Source organism: Mobula birostris, chromosome 29 (genome assembly GCF_030028105.1).
Source record: "Mobula birostris isolate sMobBir1 chromosome 29, sMobBir1.hap1, whole genome shotgun sequence".
In the NCBI taxonomy this organism is placed as follows: Eukaryota; Metazoa; Chordata; class Chondrichthyes; order Myliobatiformes; family Myliobatidae; genus Mobula; species Mobula birostris.
In genome coordinates, this window is record NC_092398.1 from 19,154,860 (window position 1) to 19,173,682 (window position 18,823).

An 18,823-nucleotide genomic window follows, 5' to 3' on the forward strand; every position below is an offset into this window, starting at 1 on the left:
GAGAGAGGGATGGGTATGGAGGCGAGGAGAGATGGGGTAGGAGAGAGGTCAATGGAGGGGAGAGAGGAGGGAGGAGAGAGAAGGAGTGGGGAGAGAAGCCAAGAGGGAGGGGAGAGTGAGAGAGTGGGAAGAGAGAGACAGAGATGGGAGAGAGGGAGGGGGAGAGGGAGACAGAGGGGTGAGACAGTGGAAAGAGTGTGCAGGTAGAGGGAGAGGGTTTGAGGGGAACTTACAGAGGGGAGTAGTAAGAGGGGCTATTGACGGGGGGGTTAGAGGAAAGGATGAGAGTGGGAGGGGGAAACAGAGTGAGGGGGAGTGGGAGAGAGAGGGTGGGAGCATTAAGGGGAGAGGGGGTTAGAGAGGGGAGAGAGTGAGGGACAGAGGAGAGAGGTAGAGGGAGGGATGTAGAGAGGAACAGGTGGACCTGGGAGTGAGGGTGGAGAGAGAGGTAGGTTGGGGAGAGAGGTAGGGTGGGGTGAGTGGGAGGGAGAGAGTGACGGTAGGGGAGAAAGAGGGAAGGGATAAGAGGGATGGGGAGAAGAGGGGGAGGAGGTGAGAGAGGGAGGAGGGAGATAGGAAGGATATATCGAGGGACAGTGGGATGGATAGTGAGGGTGGAGAGAGGAGGGGCCCAGAGAGATAGGGTGCAGAGAGAGTAGAGGGAGAGAGATGGGGAGGGGGAGGAGAGAGAGATGGGAGGGGAGAAGAAAGAGGGAGGGGAGAGAGGAAGGGGTAGACGAGAGGGGAGGGGGGAAGGAGGAAATAGGGTGGAGTGAGAGATAAGATAGAGTGAGAAGAGGAGAGAGGTAGGGGTGGGGGTGGGTGAAGGGATGTATGAGGGAGGGGAGCATGATGAGGAGAGAGAGGAAGATAGGGAGGTAGGGGAGGGGAGGTGGGGTTGGGAGAATGAGGGGTGCGAGAGACGGAGAGAGGGGAGTGGGATAAACAGGGTGGAGAGACCAGGAGGGGGTGGCAGGTAGGAGAGAGAGGGAGCAAGAGAGGGATCCGAAGGGAGAGGGGGAGGGAGAAGGAAAGAGAGATGGGTTGAGAGAGAGGAAGGGTAAGAGAGTGAGAGAGGGAAAGAGGAGGAGGGGAGGGTGAGGTAGAGGGTGGAGGGAGAGACAGTGAGGGTGGAGAGAAAGGGAGCAGTGAAGAGAAGGTAGTCAGTGAAGGAGGGGCAGCGAATGTTGAGGGGAGGGAGTGGAAGTGGAGTGGGAGAGAGTGAGGAAGGGGATGGGAGGGGAGGGGGAAATAGGTATAGAAGGGGTGATAGAGGGAGGGAGAGTGTGGATGTTGGAAGGAGGAGAGAAGGAGATGGAGGGGAGAAAGGGAGGGGAGAGTGGGAGGGGGTGAGAGAGATGGGGAGAAAGAAAGAGCAGGAAAGTCAGGTGGGAAAAGGGAGAAGGGGAGGAAGTGAGAGGGTGGAGGGAGAGAGGTAAGGTGGAGAGATAGATGGAGAGAGAGAGTGAGGGGTACATGGGAGTGTGATGGAGGAAAGGGGAGGGGAGGAGAGAGAGGAAGGGGAGAGAGGGAAGGGGAGAGAGAGGAAGGGGAGAGGGAAGGGGAGAGAGGAAGCAGAGAGAGGGAAGGGGAGAGAGGAGGGGAGAGAGGGGAAGGGGAGAGAGGGAAGGGGGAGAGGGGAAGGGGATAGAGGGAAGGGGGGAGAGGGGAAGGGGAGAGAGGGGAAGGGGAGAGGGAAGGGGAGAGAGGGAAGGGAGAGAGGAAGGGGAGAGAGAGGAAGGGGAGAGAGAGAAGGGGAGAGAGAGGAAGGGGAGAGAGAGGAAGGGGAGAGAGAGGGGAAGGGGAGAGAGAGGGAAAGGGGAGAGAGAGGAAGGGGAGAGAGAGAAAGGGGAGAGAGAGGAAGGGGGAGAGGGAAGGGGAGAGAAAGGAAGGAGAGAGAGAGAAGGGGAGAGAGGGAAGGGGAGAGAGGAGGGGAGAGAGGGAAGGGGAGAGAGGGAAGGGGAGAGAGGGGAAGGGGAGAGAGGGGAAGGGGAGAGAGGGGAAGGGGAGAGAGGGGAAGGGGAGAGAGGAAGGAGAGAGGGAAGGGGAGAGGGAAGGGGAGAGAGAGGAAGGGGAGAGAGAGGAAGGGGAGAGAGAGGAAGGGGAGAGAGGGAAGGGGAGAGAGAGAGGGGAAGGAGAGAGAGGAAGGGGAGAGAGGGAAGGGAGAGAGAGGAAGGAGAGACAGAGAGGAAGGGGAGAGAGGAAGGAGAGAGAGAGAAAGGGGAGAGAGGGGAAGGGGAGAGAGGGAAGGGGAGAGAGGGGAAGGGGAGAGAGGGGAAGGGGAGAGAGGGAAGGGGAGAGAGGGAAGGGGAGAGGGAAAGGGAGAGGGAGGAAGGGGAGAGAGAGGAAGGGGAGAGAGAGGAAGGGGAGAGAGAGGAAGGGGGAGAGAGGGGAAGGAGAGAGAGAGGAAGGGGAGAGAGGGAAGGGGAGTGAGGGAAAGGTGAGAGGGAGAGGGAAGGGAGAGAGGGAAAGGGGAGAGAAGGGGGAAGGGGAGAGAGGGGAAGGGAGAGAGGGGAAGGGGAGAGGGAAGGAGAGAAAGAGAGGTGGGAAGAGAGCGGGAACGGGAGAGACAGAGGAGGGAGATGACGGGATATGGAGAGAGGGACAGATGGATGGAGAGCGAGGGACGGGAGAGAGGTAGGGTGGAGTGAAGGGGAGCAAGAGAGAGAGGGAGGGGAAAAGTGGGGTGAGAGTGAGGGAGGAGGACTGTGATGGGGAGGAGAGAGAGGGAGTGTGAGGTGGGGTGTGGTGCTGGGAGAGGTTATGAGAGAGAGTGAGAAAGCAGGAGGGGGAAGGGAGGTGGAAAAAGATGGAGGTTACAGAGAGGGTGGAGAGAGAGGGAGGGGAGAGTGTGGGATGGGGAGACAGAAGGGGAGTGAGGGTGTAGACAGCGGGAGAGAGGGGGAGAGAGGTGGAGGGTCCAGAGAGAGGGAAGGAGCAGAGAGGGATGTGTGAGAGAGAGAGAGAGGGAAGGGGAAGGAGAGGGATGGGTTGGGAGAGGGAGGGGAAGAGAGAATGGAAGAGGAGGAGGAGAGAGAGACAGTAAGGGTGGAGAGAAATGGAGTAGAGAGAAGGAAGGAGGGCTGGGAGGAGAGGGTGGGGATGGAGAGGGGGAGGTAGGCAAAGGGACTGGGGAGATGAGGAGAGTGAGATGTGGGGGAGAGAGTGTGGGAGGGAGAGAGGAGAGAGAGAGGGGGAGAGATAGAGAAGGAGAGAGATGGGATGTGAGAGAGAGAAGGAGGGTGGATAGAAGGAGGGGGAGAGTGGGTGGACCGAGAGGGATGGGAGGGGGATGAGGGAAGGGGAGGAGGGGAGAGAGAGGAGGGGAGGGGGGAGAAAGAGGAGAGAGGTTGTGAGGAGAGCAGGGGTGGGGTGAGGGGTAGAGTGGGGAAGAGGAGAGTGTGAGAGAGGTGGGAGAGTGGGCAGGAGGGGTGAAAGAGGGAGGGGGATAGAGAGGAAGGGGTAAGTATGGGAAAGGGAGAAAGAGAAGAGGAGAGAGGGAGGGAGGGGTAGAGAGACATGGGTTTGGAGAGAGGGAGGGGAAGAGAGAGTGGGGTGGAGAGAGCGGGAGGGTGAGGAAGAGGAGGGGAGAGAGGTGGAGGGAGAGAAGGGGTGGAAAGAGGGTGGGAGGGAGAAGTAGGGGAAGAGATGGAGATGTATGGTGTGAGAGAGAGGGGGTGTGTGGGAATGGAAGAGAGGGAGGGGGGAGTGGACAGAATATGAGAGGGAGGGAGATTGGGAGAGAGAGAAAGGGAATGGGGAGAGACAGAAAGGGAATGGGGAGAGAAATGGACTCAGATAGATGGAGTGGGAGAGAGATGGAGTGTGAGACAGAAGTGTATAGAGAGAGGGATGGTGGGTGGGAGGGAGGGGAGAGATGGAGAGAGGGGGAGGGGAGAGGGGAGAAGGAGGGGGAGGGGAGAGAGGGAGGAGAGAAGGAAGGGGAGAGGGAGGGGAGAGGGGAGAAGGAGGGGAGAGGGGTGGGGGAGAGAGAGTGGGAGATCAAGAGGGAGGGGAGAGGGGAAGAGAGAGGGAAGGGAGAGTGGGGGAGAGGGAGGAGGAGAGAGAGGGGTGGGGGCTGTACAATCAGTGAAATACAGTGAGGGACGCTATAAAATGGAGAGGGGTAGAGAGGGTATATCCACGACAGTGTGTGACTGAGAGATTGTGGGAAAGAGAGAGGAGGGCGAGAGGTGATAGGAAAGGTGAGGTGAGAGACTGCTGTAGAGTGACATTATTGGCAGAGATGGGAGTGACAGGGATAGTGAGAGGGTGACACAAAATGACTAAGGGAGAAAGAGCTTCTTGCGAAGGATATGGGAATGAATGAGAGGGATTCACCAAGTGAGTGGGATGATTAATGGTGCCAATAAGGAAGAGAGAGAGCATGGTGAGGCGGAGGAATGGAGGCAGATATACGGAGAGCAGAAATTAAAATTCAGGAAAATTCTCTCTCCCTCTCTCCTCACCCTCCCCCCTTTAACTCAGGGTCTCGCTCCTCCATCTCCATCTCTCCTTCCTCTTGTCTCTGCCCTTCCATCTCTCCGTCTCCTCTCCCTTCTTGCCTACCCTCCCTCCATCTGCTCCCCTCCTTTCCTTTACTACTATTCTCTCTCCCTTCTCCCCCTCCCTCCCTCTCCTCTCCACTCTCCCCCTGTTCCTCTCCACCCGCTTCCCATTCCCATTTCCAGTGATGGTTAGACGTTCTGGCTCCCCTCCCCGTAAGGATTCCCGGCCATAAAGGGAGGAAGCTGCGATGTCAGTGGGAAGCCTGTCGCAGTCGGATTCCCTGCAGATACCAGCAAGCTAACGCCGTTGCTGCGGCACGAACCGGACCCCAGGGGGCAGTGTCGCCTTCCCTTACCCGGATTCCCAGTGACCGGTGGAGATTTCCTCCTCTCCATCCGCCTGCTATTCCCTGGGATTCCAAGACCCGCCGTGGCCGAAGTGGGAGAGCTGGGATCTCCTCAGAGGCTGGAGCGGAACCCGGGTACCAACTTCCAGAGGGTCTGTTCGCGACTTGCGCCGTCTTCACTGTAACTGACCCCTGCTCCTGGTCTTATTCGCCTTTCGCAAATACTCCGTTTCACTTTCACTTTCACGATCCACCCCCTTCATCCTGCATCCCCAATCCACACCTCCCTCTCACCATAGAAAAACTACGGCACAATACAGTTTGCTCTTGTTCTCTCTCCTTCCACTCCCACTCTCTCCCCCTTCCCTCTGTGTCTCTAACCTCTCCCACTTTCCTTCGCTCTCTCCCTCTGGACCCCTTCCCTCTAAATCTGTAACTTCACACTGCCCCTCTCTAGACCTTCCCACTCTCCCTCCAAGCCCTTCTTTCTGTCACTCTGGAATACTTCCCTCTCCCTGCCTTAGAAACATAGAAAACCTACAGCACAATACAGGCCCTTCGGCCCACAAAGTTGTGCCGAACATGTCCCTACCTTAGAAATAGGCTTACCCATAGCCCTCTATTTTTCTAAGCTCCATGTACCTATCCAAAAGTCTCTTAAAAGACCCTATCGTATCCACCTCCACCACCGTTGCCGGCAGCCCATTCCACGCACTCCCACTCTCTGTGTACAAAACTTACCCCTGGCATCTCCTCTGTACCTACTCCCCAGCACCTTCAACCTGTGTCCTCTTGTGGCAACAATTTCAGCCCTGGGAAAAAGCCTCTGACTATCCACAGGATCAATGACTCTCATCATCTTATACACTTCTATCAGGTCACCTCTCATCCTCCGTCGCTCCAAGGAGAAAAGGCCGAGTTCACTCAACCTGTTTTCATAAGGCATGCTCCCCAGTCCAGGTAACATCCTTGTAAATCTCCTCTGCACCCTTTCTATGGTTTCCACATCCTTCCTGTAGTGAGGCGACCAGAACTGAGCACAGTACTCCATGGGGTCTGACCAGGATCCTATATAGCTGCAACATTACCTCTCGGCTCCTAAATTCAATTCCACAATTAATGAACGTCAATACACCATATGCATTCTTACCCACAGAGTCAACCTACGCAGTTGTTTTGAGCATCCTATGGACTCGGACCTCTGATCCTCCACACTGCCAAGAGTCTTACCATTAATACTACATTCTGCCATCATATTTGACCTACCAAAATGAACCACTGCATACTTATCTGGGTTGAACTCCATCTGCCACTTCTCAGCCCAGTTTTGCACCCTATCAATGTCCCACTGTAACCTCTGACAGTCCTCCACACTATCCACAACACTTCCAACTTTTGTGTCATTAGCAAACTAACTAACCCATCCCTCCACTTCCTCATCCAGGTCATTTATAAAAATCATGAAGAGTAAGGGTCCCAGAACAGATCCCTGAGGTGCACCACTGGTCACCGACCTCCATGCAGAATATGACCCATCTACAACCACTGTTTGCATTCTGTGGGCAAGCCAGTTCTGGATCCAAGGGGACAAAGCAATGTCCCCTTGGATCCCACGCTTCCTTACTTTCTCAATAAGCCTGGCATGGGGTACCTTATCAAATGCCTTGCTGAAATCCATATACACACTACATCTACTGCTCTTCCTTCATCAATGTGTTTAGTCACATCCTCAAAAAATTCAGTCAGGCTCATAAGGCACAACCTGCCCTTGACAAAGCCATGCTGACTATTCCTAATCATATTATACCTCTCCAAATGTTCATAAATCCTGCCTCTCAGAATCTTCTCCATCAACTTACCAACCACTGAAGTAAGACTCACTGGTCTATAATTTCCTGGGCTATCTCTACTCCCTTGCTTGAATAAAGGAACAACATCCACAACCTTCCAATCCTCCGGAACCTCTCCCGTCCCCACTGATGATTCAAAGATCATCGACAGAAGCTCAGCAATCTCCTTCCTCACCTCCCATGGTAGCCTGGGATATATCTCATCCTGTCCCAGTGACTTATCCAACTTTATGCTTTCCAAAAGCTCCAGCACATCCTCTTTCTTAATATCTACATGCTCAAGCTTTTCAGTCCGCTGCAGGTCATCACTACAATCACCAAGATCCTTTTCCATAGTGAATACTGAAGTAAAGTATTCATTAAGTACCTCTGCTATTTCCTCCGGTTCCATACACACTTTCCCACTGTCACACTTGATAGGTCCTATTGTTTCACGTCCTATCCTATTGCTCTTCACATACTTGTAGAATGCCTTGAGGTTTTCCTTAATCCTGCCTGCCAAGGCCTTCTCATGGCCCCTTCTGGCTCTCCTAATTTCCTTTTTAAGCTCCTTTCTGTTAGCCTTATAATCGTCTAGATCTCTAACATTACCTAGCTCTCTGAACCTTTTGTAAGCTTTTCTTTTCTTCTTGACTAGACTTATCACAGCCTTTGTACACCACGGTTCCTCTACCCTACCATAACTTCCCTGTCTTGTTGGAACGTACCTATGCAGAACTCCACACAAATATCCCCTGAACATTTGAAATATTTCTTTTATACTTTTCCCTGAGAACATCTGTTCCCAGTTGAAGCTTCCAATTTCCTGCCTGATAGCCTCATAATTCCCCTTACTCCAATTAAACACTTTTCTAACTTGTCTGTTCCTATCTCTCTCCAATGCTATTGTAAAGGAGATAGAATTTTGATCACTATCTTCAAAATGCTGTCCCACTGAGAGATCTGACACCTGACCAGGTTCATTTCCCAATACCAAATCAAGTACAGCCTCTCCTCTTGTAGGCTTACCTACATATTGTGTCAAGAAACCTTGCTGAACACACCTAACAAACTCCACCCCATCTAAACCCCTTGCTCTAGGGAGATGCCAATCGATATTTGGGAAATTAAAATCTCCCATCACGACAACTCCGTTATTATTACACCTTTCCAGGATCTGCTTCCCTATCTGCTCCTCGATATCCCTGTTACTATTGCACAGCCTATAAAAAATGCCCAGTAAAGTTATTGACCCCTTCCTGTCCCTAACCCCCACCCACAGAAACTCCGTAGACAATCCCTCCATGACGTCCACCTTTTCTGCAGCTGTGACACTAACTCTGATCAACAGTGCCACGCCCCCACCTTTTTTGCCTCCCTCCCTGTCCTTCTTCCAACCCTCTTTCTTTCTCCCTGTGTGAATCTTCCCTCCCTAATCTCCCCTCCCCTCCTCCTCCATCTCTCTCCTCCCTCTAATTCCCATTTCTTTCCCCTCCCCACCCCTTCCACTAGCCCACTCTTTCATACTCTCCCCACCACATTTCCTCTCTCCACATGCACAACCCACCCCATCCCTCTCCCTACCACTAGCCCTATCTCCTCTCCTCCCCTCTCATTCCCCAACCATCTTCACCTCATCTCCTCCCATCTTACCCACCTTCTACACGTCCATCCTCTCCCACTTCGGATTTTCCTCCCTCTTTTCCCCTCCCTTCTCCCCTTTCCCCCATTCTTCCCCTCTCTCTGTCCCCTCACACCTCCCATTTCTGTATTTCTTCAATGTGCTATTTAATCAGGTGCCAAAAACTTCAATCTTGATATTATCAGCTCCTCCCTCCTGCTGTTTCTTGCATTCCTCAACCATCCCACTTCTTTCCTCACAGCTACCTGGACTATTCCTCTTCCCACCCTGTCTCTTGCAAAAATGCCATCCCCTTCTCACAATTCCTCCATCTCCGCCGTATTTGCTCTCACGATGAGACTTTTCATTCCAGAGTTCCCCACCAGCCTCTGGGTCCAACATATAATTCTCCGTAACTTCCGCCACTTCCAAAGGGATCCCACCACTAAGCACATCTTTCCCTCCCCCAACCCTTTCTGCTTTCCGCAGGGATCGCTCACTACTCAACTCTCTTGTCCATTCGTCCCCCCCATCCCTTCCCACCGATCTGCCTCCCGGCACTTATCCTTGTAAGCAGAACAAGTGCTACACATGCTCTTACACTTCCTCCCTCACTACCATTCAGGGCCCCAGGCAGTCTTTCCAGGTGAGGCGACACTTCACCTGTGAGTCGGTTGGGGTGAAATACTGCGTCCGGTGCTCCCTATATATTGGCGAGACCCGACGCAGGCTGGGAGACCATTTCGCTGAACACCTACGCTCTGTCCACTAGAGAAAACAGCATCTCCCAGTGGCCACACATTTTAATTCCACGTCCCATTCCCATTCTGATACGTCTATCCACGGCCTCTTTTACTGTCAAGATGAAGCCACACTCAGGTTGGAGGGACAACACCTTATATTCCATGTGGGTAGCCTCCAACCTAATGGTATGAACATTGACTTCTTTAACTTCCATTAATGCCCCACCTCCCCTTTGTACCCCATCCCTTATTTATTTATTTGTTTGTTTGTTTGTTTATTTATTATTTCCCCCTTTTTTCTCTCTCTCTTTTTTCTCCCTCTGTCCCTCTCACTATAATGGGCTCCCCTCCCCCTTTCTTTCTCACTAGGCCTCCTGTCCCATGATCCTCTCCCTTCTCCAGCCTTGTATTCCGTTTGCCAATCAACTTTCCAGCTCTTGGCTCCATCCCTCCCCCTCCTGTCTTCTCCCATCATTTCGGATCTCCCCCTCCCCCTTTCAAATCTCTTACTATCTCTTCTTTCAGTTAGCCCTGACGAAGGGTCTCGGCCCGAAACGTCGACTGTACCTCTTCCTATAGATGCTGCCTGGCCTGCTGCATTCCACCAGCATTTTTTGTGTGTGTTATTTGATTTATTTATTGAGATACAGGTGTGGAATAGGCCCTTCCAGCCCTTCAAGACGCACTGCCCAGCAATCCCCCAGTTTAATCTGCACCTATCACGAGACAATTTACAATGGTCAATTAATCTATTAACCAGTATATCTGTGGACTGTGGGAGGAAACAGGAGCACCTGGAGAAAACCCAAGCGGTCACGAGCGGAACGTACAAATTCCTTACAGGCAGCTGTGTCTTCCCGTTCTTTCTTCATTCCTTTACTTTCTCCACATTTTTTGAAAAGTTCACTTTTGATAAATCACTTTATTTTTCTGTCTCCTTTTGAATAACTTAAGATCCACCTCTGGTGTTTCAAATTCAAGGTACGTTTATTATCAGAGATTATACAACCTTGAGATTTGTTTCTTTACAGGCAACCACAAAACAAGAAACCATAAAAGGACCCTTTAAAGATGAATGACCAACAAACATCCAATGCACAGTGCTGGGTGAGGGGGGGGGACACAAATTGTGCAAAGAATAAAAGCTGTCAACAGCATTCAGAATGAAAGGGAGTCCATAGACAGGAAGCCCGGAGCAGGCCCACAGCCTCAGCCTTAGCTCATCACACAGCAGGGCAAAACATCGCGGAGTTCACAGCCACGAAGCCTGGAGCAGAGCAAACATCACACACCGTGGAGGCACTCCAGGAAAAAAGGAGTGTAACACTCACTGCCTTATTACCAATTCCTGTCTTTTCTGGTTTCCCTTCAATAGTCTGGGAAAACATCAAATTTCCTTTCTTTCCTTTTCCCAGCATGGATCTGAAAGCTTAGTTGGATTATTTTCTCCGAATCTTGTGGATTTCTCAATATATTAATGCATGCTGAGATCTTCTCGGTTCCAGAGGTATCTCTCCCAATTCCACCCGCAGTGCTGTCACTGCTGTCGTCCTTATTGGCCTACTGATTAACCTTAACTTTGAATTATATACAGTTTCTTGAGTGTACTGTGTGATAGTCATCATCATCATCATTACGTGCCATAGTCATAGTCATAGTCATACTTTATTGATCCCGGGGGGGGATTGGTTTTCGTTACAGTTGCACCATAAATAATAAATAGTAATAGAACCATAAATAGTTAAATAGTAATATGTCAATTATGCCAGTAAATTATGAAATAAGTCCAGGACCAGCCTATTGGCTCAGGGTGTCTGACCCTCCAAGGGAGGAGTTGTAAAGTTTGATGGCCACAGGCAGGAATGACTTCCTATGACGCTCTGTGTTGCATCTCGGTGGAATGAGTCGCTGGCTGAATGTACTCCTGTGCCCACCCAGTACATCATGTAGTGGATGGGAGACATTGACCAAGATGGCATGCAACTTAGACAGCATCCTCTTTTCAGACACCACCGTGAGAGAGTCCAGTTCCATCCCCACAACATCACTGGCCTTATGAATGAGTTTGTTGATTCTGTTGGTGTCTGCAACCCTCAGCCTGCTGCCCCAGCACACAACAGCAAACATGATAGCACTGGCCACCATAGACCCATAGAACATCCTCAGCATCGTCCGGCAGATGTTAAAGGACCTCAGTCTCCTCAGGAAATAGAGACGGCTCTGACCCTTCTTGTAGACAGCCTCAGTGTTCTTTGACCAGTCCAGTTTATTGTCAATTCGTATCCCCAGGTATTTGTAATCCTCCACCATGTCCACACTGACACCCTGGATGGAAACGGGTCACCGGTACCTTAGCTCTCCTCAGGTCTACCACCAGCTCCTTAGTCTTTTTCACATTAATCTGCAGGTAATTCTGCTCACGCCATGTGACGAAGTTTCCTACCGTAGCCCTGTACTCTGCCTCATCTCCCTTGCTGATGCATCCAACTATGGCCATGTTGTATAACGTGGGCGATTATGGACTTTCCATGACTACGATTGTTCTTGGCAAATATTTCCACAGAAGTGATTTGCCATTGCCTTCCTTGGGGCAGTGAATTCACAAGCCAGATGTCCCCAGCCATTATCAATACTCTTCAGAGATTGTCTGCCTGGCGTCATGGGTCGCAGAACCAGGAGTTGTGATATGCACCAGCTGCTTATACGACCATCCACCACCTGCTTCCATGGCTTCAAATGACTGATCTGAGTGGGGATAGGGGGCGGTCTAAGCAGATGCTACATCTTGCCCAAGGGTGACCCGCAGGCTAGTGGAGAGAAGAAGCACCTTACACCTCCTGTGGTAGAGATCTCCACCCCACCACTCATATAGAGCATAGAACAGTACAGCACAGCACAGGGACAGTCCCTTCTGTGCACAATATTGTGCCAAACCAGCGAAAAAGTGCATTGTTTAAAAAAAAATTAATCCCTCCCACCTACATAATTGTATAAGGGCTAAGAGAGTTGTAAGTGAGCGCCTGAAGGCTTTGTGTGTCAATTCAAGGAGCATTCATAATAAGGTGGATGAATTGAAAGTGCAGATTGTTATTAATGATTATGATATAGTTGGGATCACAGAGACATGGCTCCAGGGTGACCAGGGATGGGAGCTCAACGTTCAGGGATATTCAATATTCAGGAGGGATAGACATGAAGGAAGGGGAGGTGGGGTGGCGTTGCTGGTTAAAGAAGATATTAACGCAATGGAAAGGAAGGACATAAGCCGGGAAGATGTGGAATCGATATGGGTAGAGCTGCGTAACACTAAGGGGCAGAAGACGCTAGTGGGAGTTGTGTACAGGCCACCTAACAGTAGTAGTGAGGTCGGAGATGGTATTAAACAGGAAATTAGAAATGTGTGCAATAAAGGAACAGCAGTTATAATGGGTGACTTCAATCTACATGTAGATTGGGTGAACCAAATTGGTAAAGGTGCTGAGGAAGAGGATTTCTTGGAATGTATGCGGGATGGTTTTTTGAACCAACTAGAGAACAGGCTATTCTGGACTGGGTTTTGAGCAATGAGGAAGGGTTAATTAGCAATCTTGTTGTGAGAGGCCCCTTGGGTAAGAGTGACCATAATATGGTGGAATTCTTCATTAAGATGGAGAGTGACATAGTTAATTCAGAAACAAAGGTTCTGAACTTAAAGAGGGGTAACTTTGAAGGTATGAGACGTGAATTAGCTAAGATAGACTGGCAAATGACACTTAAAGGATTGACGGTGGATATGCAATGGCAAGCATTTAAAAGTTGCATTGGTGAACTACAACAATTGTTCATCCCAGTTTGGCAAAAGAATAAATCAAGGAAGGTAGTGCACCCGTGGCTGACAAGAGAAATTAGGGATAGTATCAATTCCAAGGAAGAAGCATACAAATTAGCCAGAGAAAGTGGCTCACCTGAGGACTGGGAGAAATTCAGAGTTCAGCAGAGGAGGACAAAGGGCTTAATTAGGAAGGGGAAAAAAGATTATGAGAGAAAACTGGCAGGGAACATAAAAACGGACTGTAAAAGCTTTTATAGATATGTAAAAAGGAAAAGACTGGTAAAGACATATGTAGGTCCCCTGCAGACAGAAACGGGTGAATTGATTATGGGGAGCAAGGACATGGCAGACCAATTGAATAATTACTTTGGTTCTGTCTTCACTAAGGAGGACATAAATAATCTTCCAGAAATAGTAGGGGACAGAGGGCCCAGTGAGATGGAGGAACTGAGCGAAATACATGTTAGTAGGGAAGTGGTGTTAGGTAAATTGAAGGGATTGAAGGCAGATAAATCCCCAGGGCCAGATGGTCTGCATCCTAGAGTGCTTAAGGAAGTAGCCCAAGAAATAGTGGATGCATTAGTGATAATTTTTCAAAACTCGTTAGATTCTGGACTAGTTCCTGAGGATTGGAGGGTGGCTAATGTAACTCCACTTTTTAAAAAAGGAGGGAGAGAGAAACCGGGGAATTATAGACCGGTTAGCCTAACGTCGGTGGTGGGGAAACTGCTGGAGTCAGTTATCAAGGATGTGATAACAGCACATTTGGAAAGCGGTGAAATGATCGGACAAAGTCAGCATGGATTTGTGAAAGGAAAATCATGTCTGACGAATCTCATAGAATTTTTTGAGGATGTAACTAGTAGAGTGGATAGGGGAGAACCAGTGGATGTGGTATATTTGGATTTTCAAAAGGCTTTTGACAAGGTCCCACACGAGATTAGTGTGCAAACTTAAAGCACACGGTATTGGGGGTAAGGTATTGGTGTGGGTGGAGAATTGGTTAGCAGACAGGAAGCAAAGAGTGGGAATAAACGGGACCTTTTCAGAATGGCAGGCGGTGACTAGTGGGGTACCGCAAGGCTCAGTGCTGGGACCCCAGTTGTTTACAATATATATTAATGACTTGGATGAGGGAATTAAATGCAGCATCTCCAAGTTTGCAGATGACACGAAGCTGGGTGGCAGTGTTAGCTGTGAGGACGATGCTAAGAGGATGCAGGGTGACTTGGATAGGTTGGGTGAGTGGGCAAGTTCATGGCAGATGCAATTTAATGTGGATAAATGTGAAGTTATCCACTTTGGTGGCAAAAATAGGAAAACAGATTATTATCTGAACGGTGGCCGATTAGGAAAAGGGGAGGTGCAACGAGACCTGGGTGTCATTATACACCAGTCATTGAAAGTGGGCATGCAGGTACAGCAGGCGGTGAAAAAGGTGAATGGTATGCTGGCATTTATAGCGAGAGGATTCGAGTTCAGGAGCAGTGGGGTACTACTGCAGTTGTACAAGGCCTTGGTGAGACCACACCTGGAGTATTGTGTGCAGTTTTGGTCCCCTAATCTGAGGAAAGACATCCTTGCCATAGAGGGAGTACAAAGAAGGTTCACCAGATTGATTCCTGGGATGGGAGGACTTTCATATGAAGAGAGACTGGATGAACTGGGCTTGTACTCATTGGAATTTAGAAGATTGAGGGGGGATCTGATTGAAACGTATAAGATCCTAAAGGGATTGGACAGCTAGATGCAGGAAGATTATTCCCGATGTTGGGGAAGTCCAGAACGAGGGGCCACAGTTTGAGGATAGAGGGGAAGCCTTTTAGGACCGAGATTAGGAAAAACTTCTTCACACAGAGAGTGGTGAATCTGTGGAATTCTCTGCCACAGGAAACAGTTGAGGCCAGTTCATTGGCTATATTTAACAGGGAGTTAGATATGGCCCTTGTGGCTACGGGGGTCAGGGGGTATGGAGGGAAGGCTGGGGCGGGGTTCTGAGTTGGATGATCAGCCATGATCATACTGAATGGTGGTGCAGGCTCGAAGGGCCGAATGGCCTACTCCTGCACCTATTTTCTATGTTTCTATGTTACATAATCTCCATATCTCTCCATCTTCCTCATATCCAGGTGCCTATCTAAATGTCTCTTAAAAGCCTCTAATGTATTCGCCTCTACCACCATACTAAGTAACAGATTTCAACATCCACCACTCTCACAGTCCCTTTGAATCTATCCCCTTCACATTCATTGCATATTGGCAGGTATGATGTTTCAGGCATCACTGAATCATGGCTGGGAGCTTAATGTCCAAGGATACACATCGTCTAGAAAGGATAGGCAAGAAAGCGGGCAGGGCTGCATTGCTTTGTTAGTAAAAAATGAAATCAAATCATTAGAAAGAGGTGACATAGGGTCAAAACATATTGAGTGATTGTGGATAGAGTTAAGGAACTGCAAGGGTGAAAAGATTCTGATGGGAGTTATATACAGATCCCCAAGCAGTAGTAAGGATGTTGCCTACAAATTATAACGGGAGAAAGAAAATGCATGCCAAAAGGGCAATGTTACAATCATCGTGGGGGACTTCAGTATGCAGGTAGATTGGGAAGATCATAGGAGATTAGTGGGCAAAATTAGGGCACATGGTATTGGGGGCAGAGTACTGACATGGATTGAAAATTGGCTGGCTGACAGAAAACAAAGAGTAGCGATTAACGGGTCCCTTTCGGAATGGCAGGCAGTGACCAGTGGGGTACCGCAGGGTTCAGTGCTGGGACCGCAGCTGTTTACAATATATATTAATGATTTAGATGAGGGAATTAAAAGTAACATTAGCAAATTTGCCGATGACACAAAGCTGGGTGGCAGTGTGAAATGTGAGGAGGATGTTATGAGAATGCAGGGTGACTTGGACAGGCTGGGTGAGTGGGCAGATGCAGTTTAATGTGGATAAATGTGAGGTTATCCACTTTGGTGGTAAGAACGGGAAGGCAGATTATTATCTAAATGGAGTCAAGTTAGGAAAAGGGAAAGCACAATGAGATCTAGGTGTTCTTGTACATCAGTCACTGAAAGCAAGCATGCAAGTACAGCAGGCAGTGAAGAAAGCTAATGGCATGCTGGCCTTCATGACAAGGGAATTGAGTATAAGAGCAAAGAGGTCCTTCTGCAGCTGTACAGGGCCCTGGTGAGACCACAACTAGAGTACTGTGTGCAGTTTTGGTCTCCAAATTTGAGGAAGGACATTCTTGCTATTGAGGGAGTGCAGCGTAGGTTCACAAGGTTAATTCCCGGGATGGCGGAACTTGTCATATGTTGAAAGATTGGAGCGACTGGGCTTGTATACTCTGGAATTTAGAAGGCTGAGAGGGGATCTTATTGAAACATATAAGATTATTAAGGGATTGGACACGCTGCAGGCAGGAAGCATGTTCCCGCTGATGGGTGAGTCCAGAACCAGAGGCCACAGTTTAAGAATAAGGGGTAGACCATTTAGAACAGAGTTGAGGAAAAACTTTTTCATCCAGAGAGTGGTGGATATATGGAATGCTCTGCCCCAGAAGGCTGTGGAGGCCAAGTCTCTGGATGCTTTCAAGAAAGAGATAGATAGAGCTCTTAAAGATAGTGGAATCAAAGGTTATGGGGATAAGGCAGGAACTGGATACTGATAGTGGATGACCAGCCATGATCACAGTGAATGGCGGTGCTGGCTCAAAGGGCCAAATGGCCTACTCCTGCACCTATTTTCTATTATCTATTGAGTCCAGGAGGAGGAATTTCTAGAGTGTCTACAAGATGGCTTTTCAGAGCAGCTCACTGTTTGCCCCACTAGAGGATCAGCTGTTCTGGATTGGGTGTTCTGCAATGAACCACAATTAATTAGAGAGCTTATGGTTGAGGAACCCTGAGGGGAAAGTGATCATAATATGATCGAATTCACCCTAAAATTTGAGAAGGAGAAACTTTTTATGGGCATCCGTTAGTCTCATGAGACCATGGATTTGCGCCTTGGAAAGTTTCCAGGGTGCAGGCCTGGGCAAGGTTGTATGGAAGACCAGCAGTTGCCCATGCTGCAAGTCTCCCCTCTCCACGCTACCGATGTTGTCCAAGGGAAGGGCATTAGGACCCACACAGCTTGGCACCGGTGTCGTCACAGAGCAATGTGTGGTTAAGTGCCTTGCTCAAGGACACACACGCTGCCTCAGCCAAGGCTCGAACTAGCGACCTTCGAATCACTAGACGAATGCCTTAACCACTTGGCCACGTGCCAACACCTAGGAGAAACTAAAGTCAGCTATATCAGTATTACAGTGGAGTAAAGGGAATTGCAGAGGCATGAGAAAGGAGTTGGCCAAAATTAATTGGAAAAGAACACTATCAGGAATGATGCCAGAGCAGCAGTGGCTGGAATTTCTGGAAGCAATTCAGAAGGCACAGGATATAGATATCCCAAAGAGGAAGAAGTCACCATGGCTAACAAGAGAAGTTAAAACCAACATCAAAACCAAAGAGAGGGAATATAATAGAGCAAAAATTAGTGGGAAGTTAGAGGATTAGGAAGCTTTCAAATACCAATAGAAGGGAACTAAAAAAGTAATTAAAAGGGTAAAGATGGAATGCAAAAGTAGGCAGCCAATAATGTTAAAGAGGATACCAAAAGTTTCTTCAGATACATGAAGTGCAAAAGAGATGTGAGTAGATATCAGACCACTGGAAAACAATGCTGGAGAGGTAGTAATGGGGGACAATGAAATGGCTGACAAACTGAATAAGTATTTTGCATCAGTCTTCACTGTGGAAGGCACTAATAGTATGGAGGAAGTCCCAGGTGTCAGGGGGCATTAACTGTGTGAAGCTACCATAACTAGAGGGAAGGTTATTGAGTAACTGAAAGGTCTGAAGGTAGATAAGTCACCTGGATCAGATGGTGTATACCCCAGAGTTCTAAAAGAGGTGGCTGAAGAGATCATAGAGGCATTAGTAATAATCTTTCATTTCAAGAATCACTAGGTTCTGGAATGGTTCCAGAACACTAGAGAATCGTAAATGTCACTCCACTGTTCAAGAAGGGAGAGAGGCAGAAGACAGGAAACTATAAACCAGTTAGTGTGTCCTCAGTGGTTGGGAAGATGTTGGAGTTGATTATCAAGGATAAGGTCTCAGGGTACACCATAAAATAGGCCATAGTCAGCATGATTTCCTCAAGGGAAAATCTTGCCTGACAGATCTGGTGAAATTCTTTGTAGAACTAACAAGCAAGATAGACTAATAAGAAGCAGCTGATGTTGTGTACTAGGATTTTCAAAAGGCCTTTTGCCACAATTAGCCTGCTGAGCAAGCTATGAGCCATGGTAATTATAGCATGGATAAAGCAGTGGCTGATTAGCAGGAGGCAAAGAATAGGAAAAAGGGAACCTTTTTCTGGCTGCTTGCCAGTGACTAGTGGTGTTCCACAGCGGTCTGTTTCGTGACCAGTTCTTTTTGCATTATATGTCAATGATTCAGATGATGGAATTGATGGTTTTGTTGCAAAGTTTGCAGACAATATGAAGATAAATGGAGGGGCAGGTAGTTTTGAAGAAGTAGAGAGGCTACAGAAAAACTCAGACAGATAAGGTGCGTGGGCAATGGAATGGCAGATGGAATACAGTGTTGGGAAGTGTATGGTCATGCACTTTGGTAGAAGAAATCAAGGGTTGACTATTTTCTAAATGGAGAGAAAATACAAAACATGAAGGTGCAAAGGTTCTTGTGCAGGATTCCCCAAAGGTTAATTTGCAGGTTGCATCTGTGGTGAGGAAGGCAAATGCAACATTAGCATTCATCTCCAGAGGAATAGAATAGAATGTAATGTTGAAACTTTATAAAGCACTGGAGTATTGTGAGCAGATTTGAGCCCATTTTCTTAGAAGGGATGTGCTGAAACTGGAGAGGGTTCAAAGGAGATTCACGAAAATGATTC

General features: G+C 48.8%; 1 protein-coding gene across 4 annotated transcripts in view; it reads right to left on the reverse strand.

Annotated features, from left to right (window-relative positions):
* Positions 1–18,823, reverse strand: part of LOC140190270 (uncharacterized) — a 103,526-nt gene that overhangs the window by 52,426 nt on the left and 32,277 nt on the right. For 3 of the 4 annotated variants that reach the window (XM_072246852.1, XM_072246854.1, XM_072246850.1), the window contains exon 1: positions 4,865–5,083. The exons of the other annotated variant lie outside the window; for it this stretch is intronic. In XM_072246852.1, coding sequence (XP_072102953.1) covers positions 4,865–4,904 — 40 coding nt within the window. In that variant the 5' untranslated portion in view covers positions 4,905–5,083. Of the gene's footprint in view, positions 1–4,864; positions 5,084–18,823 lie in introns of those variants that run through there. 4 annotated transcript variants of the gene reach the window in all.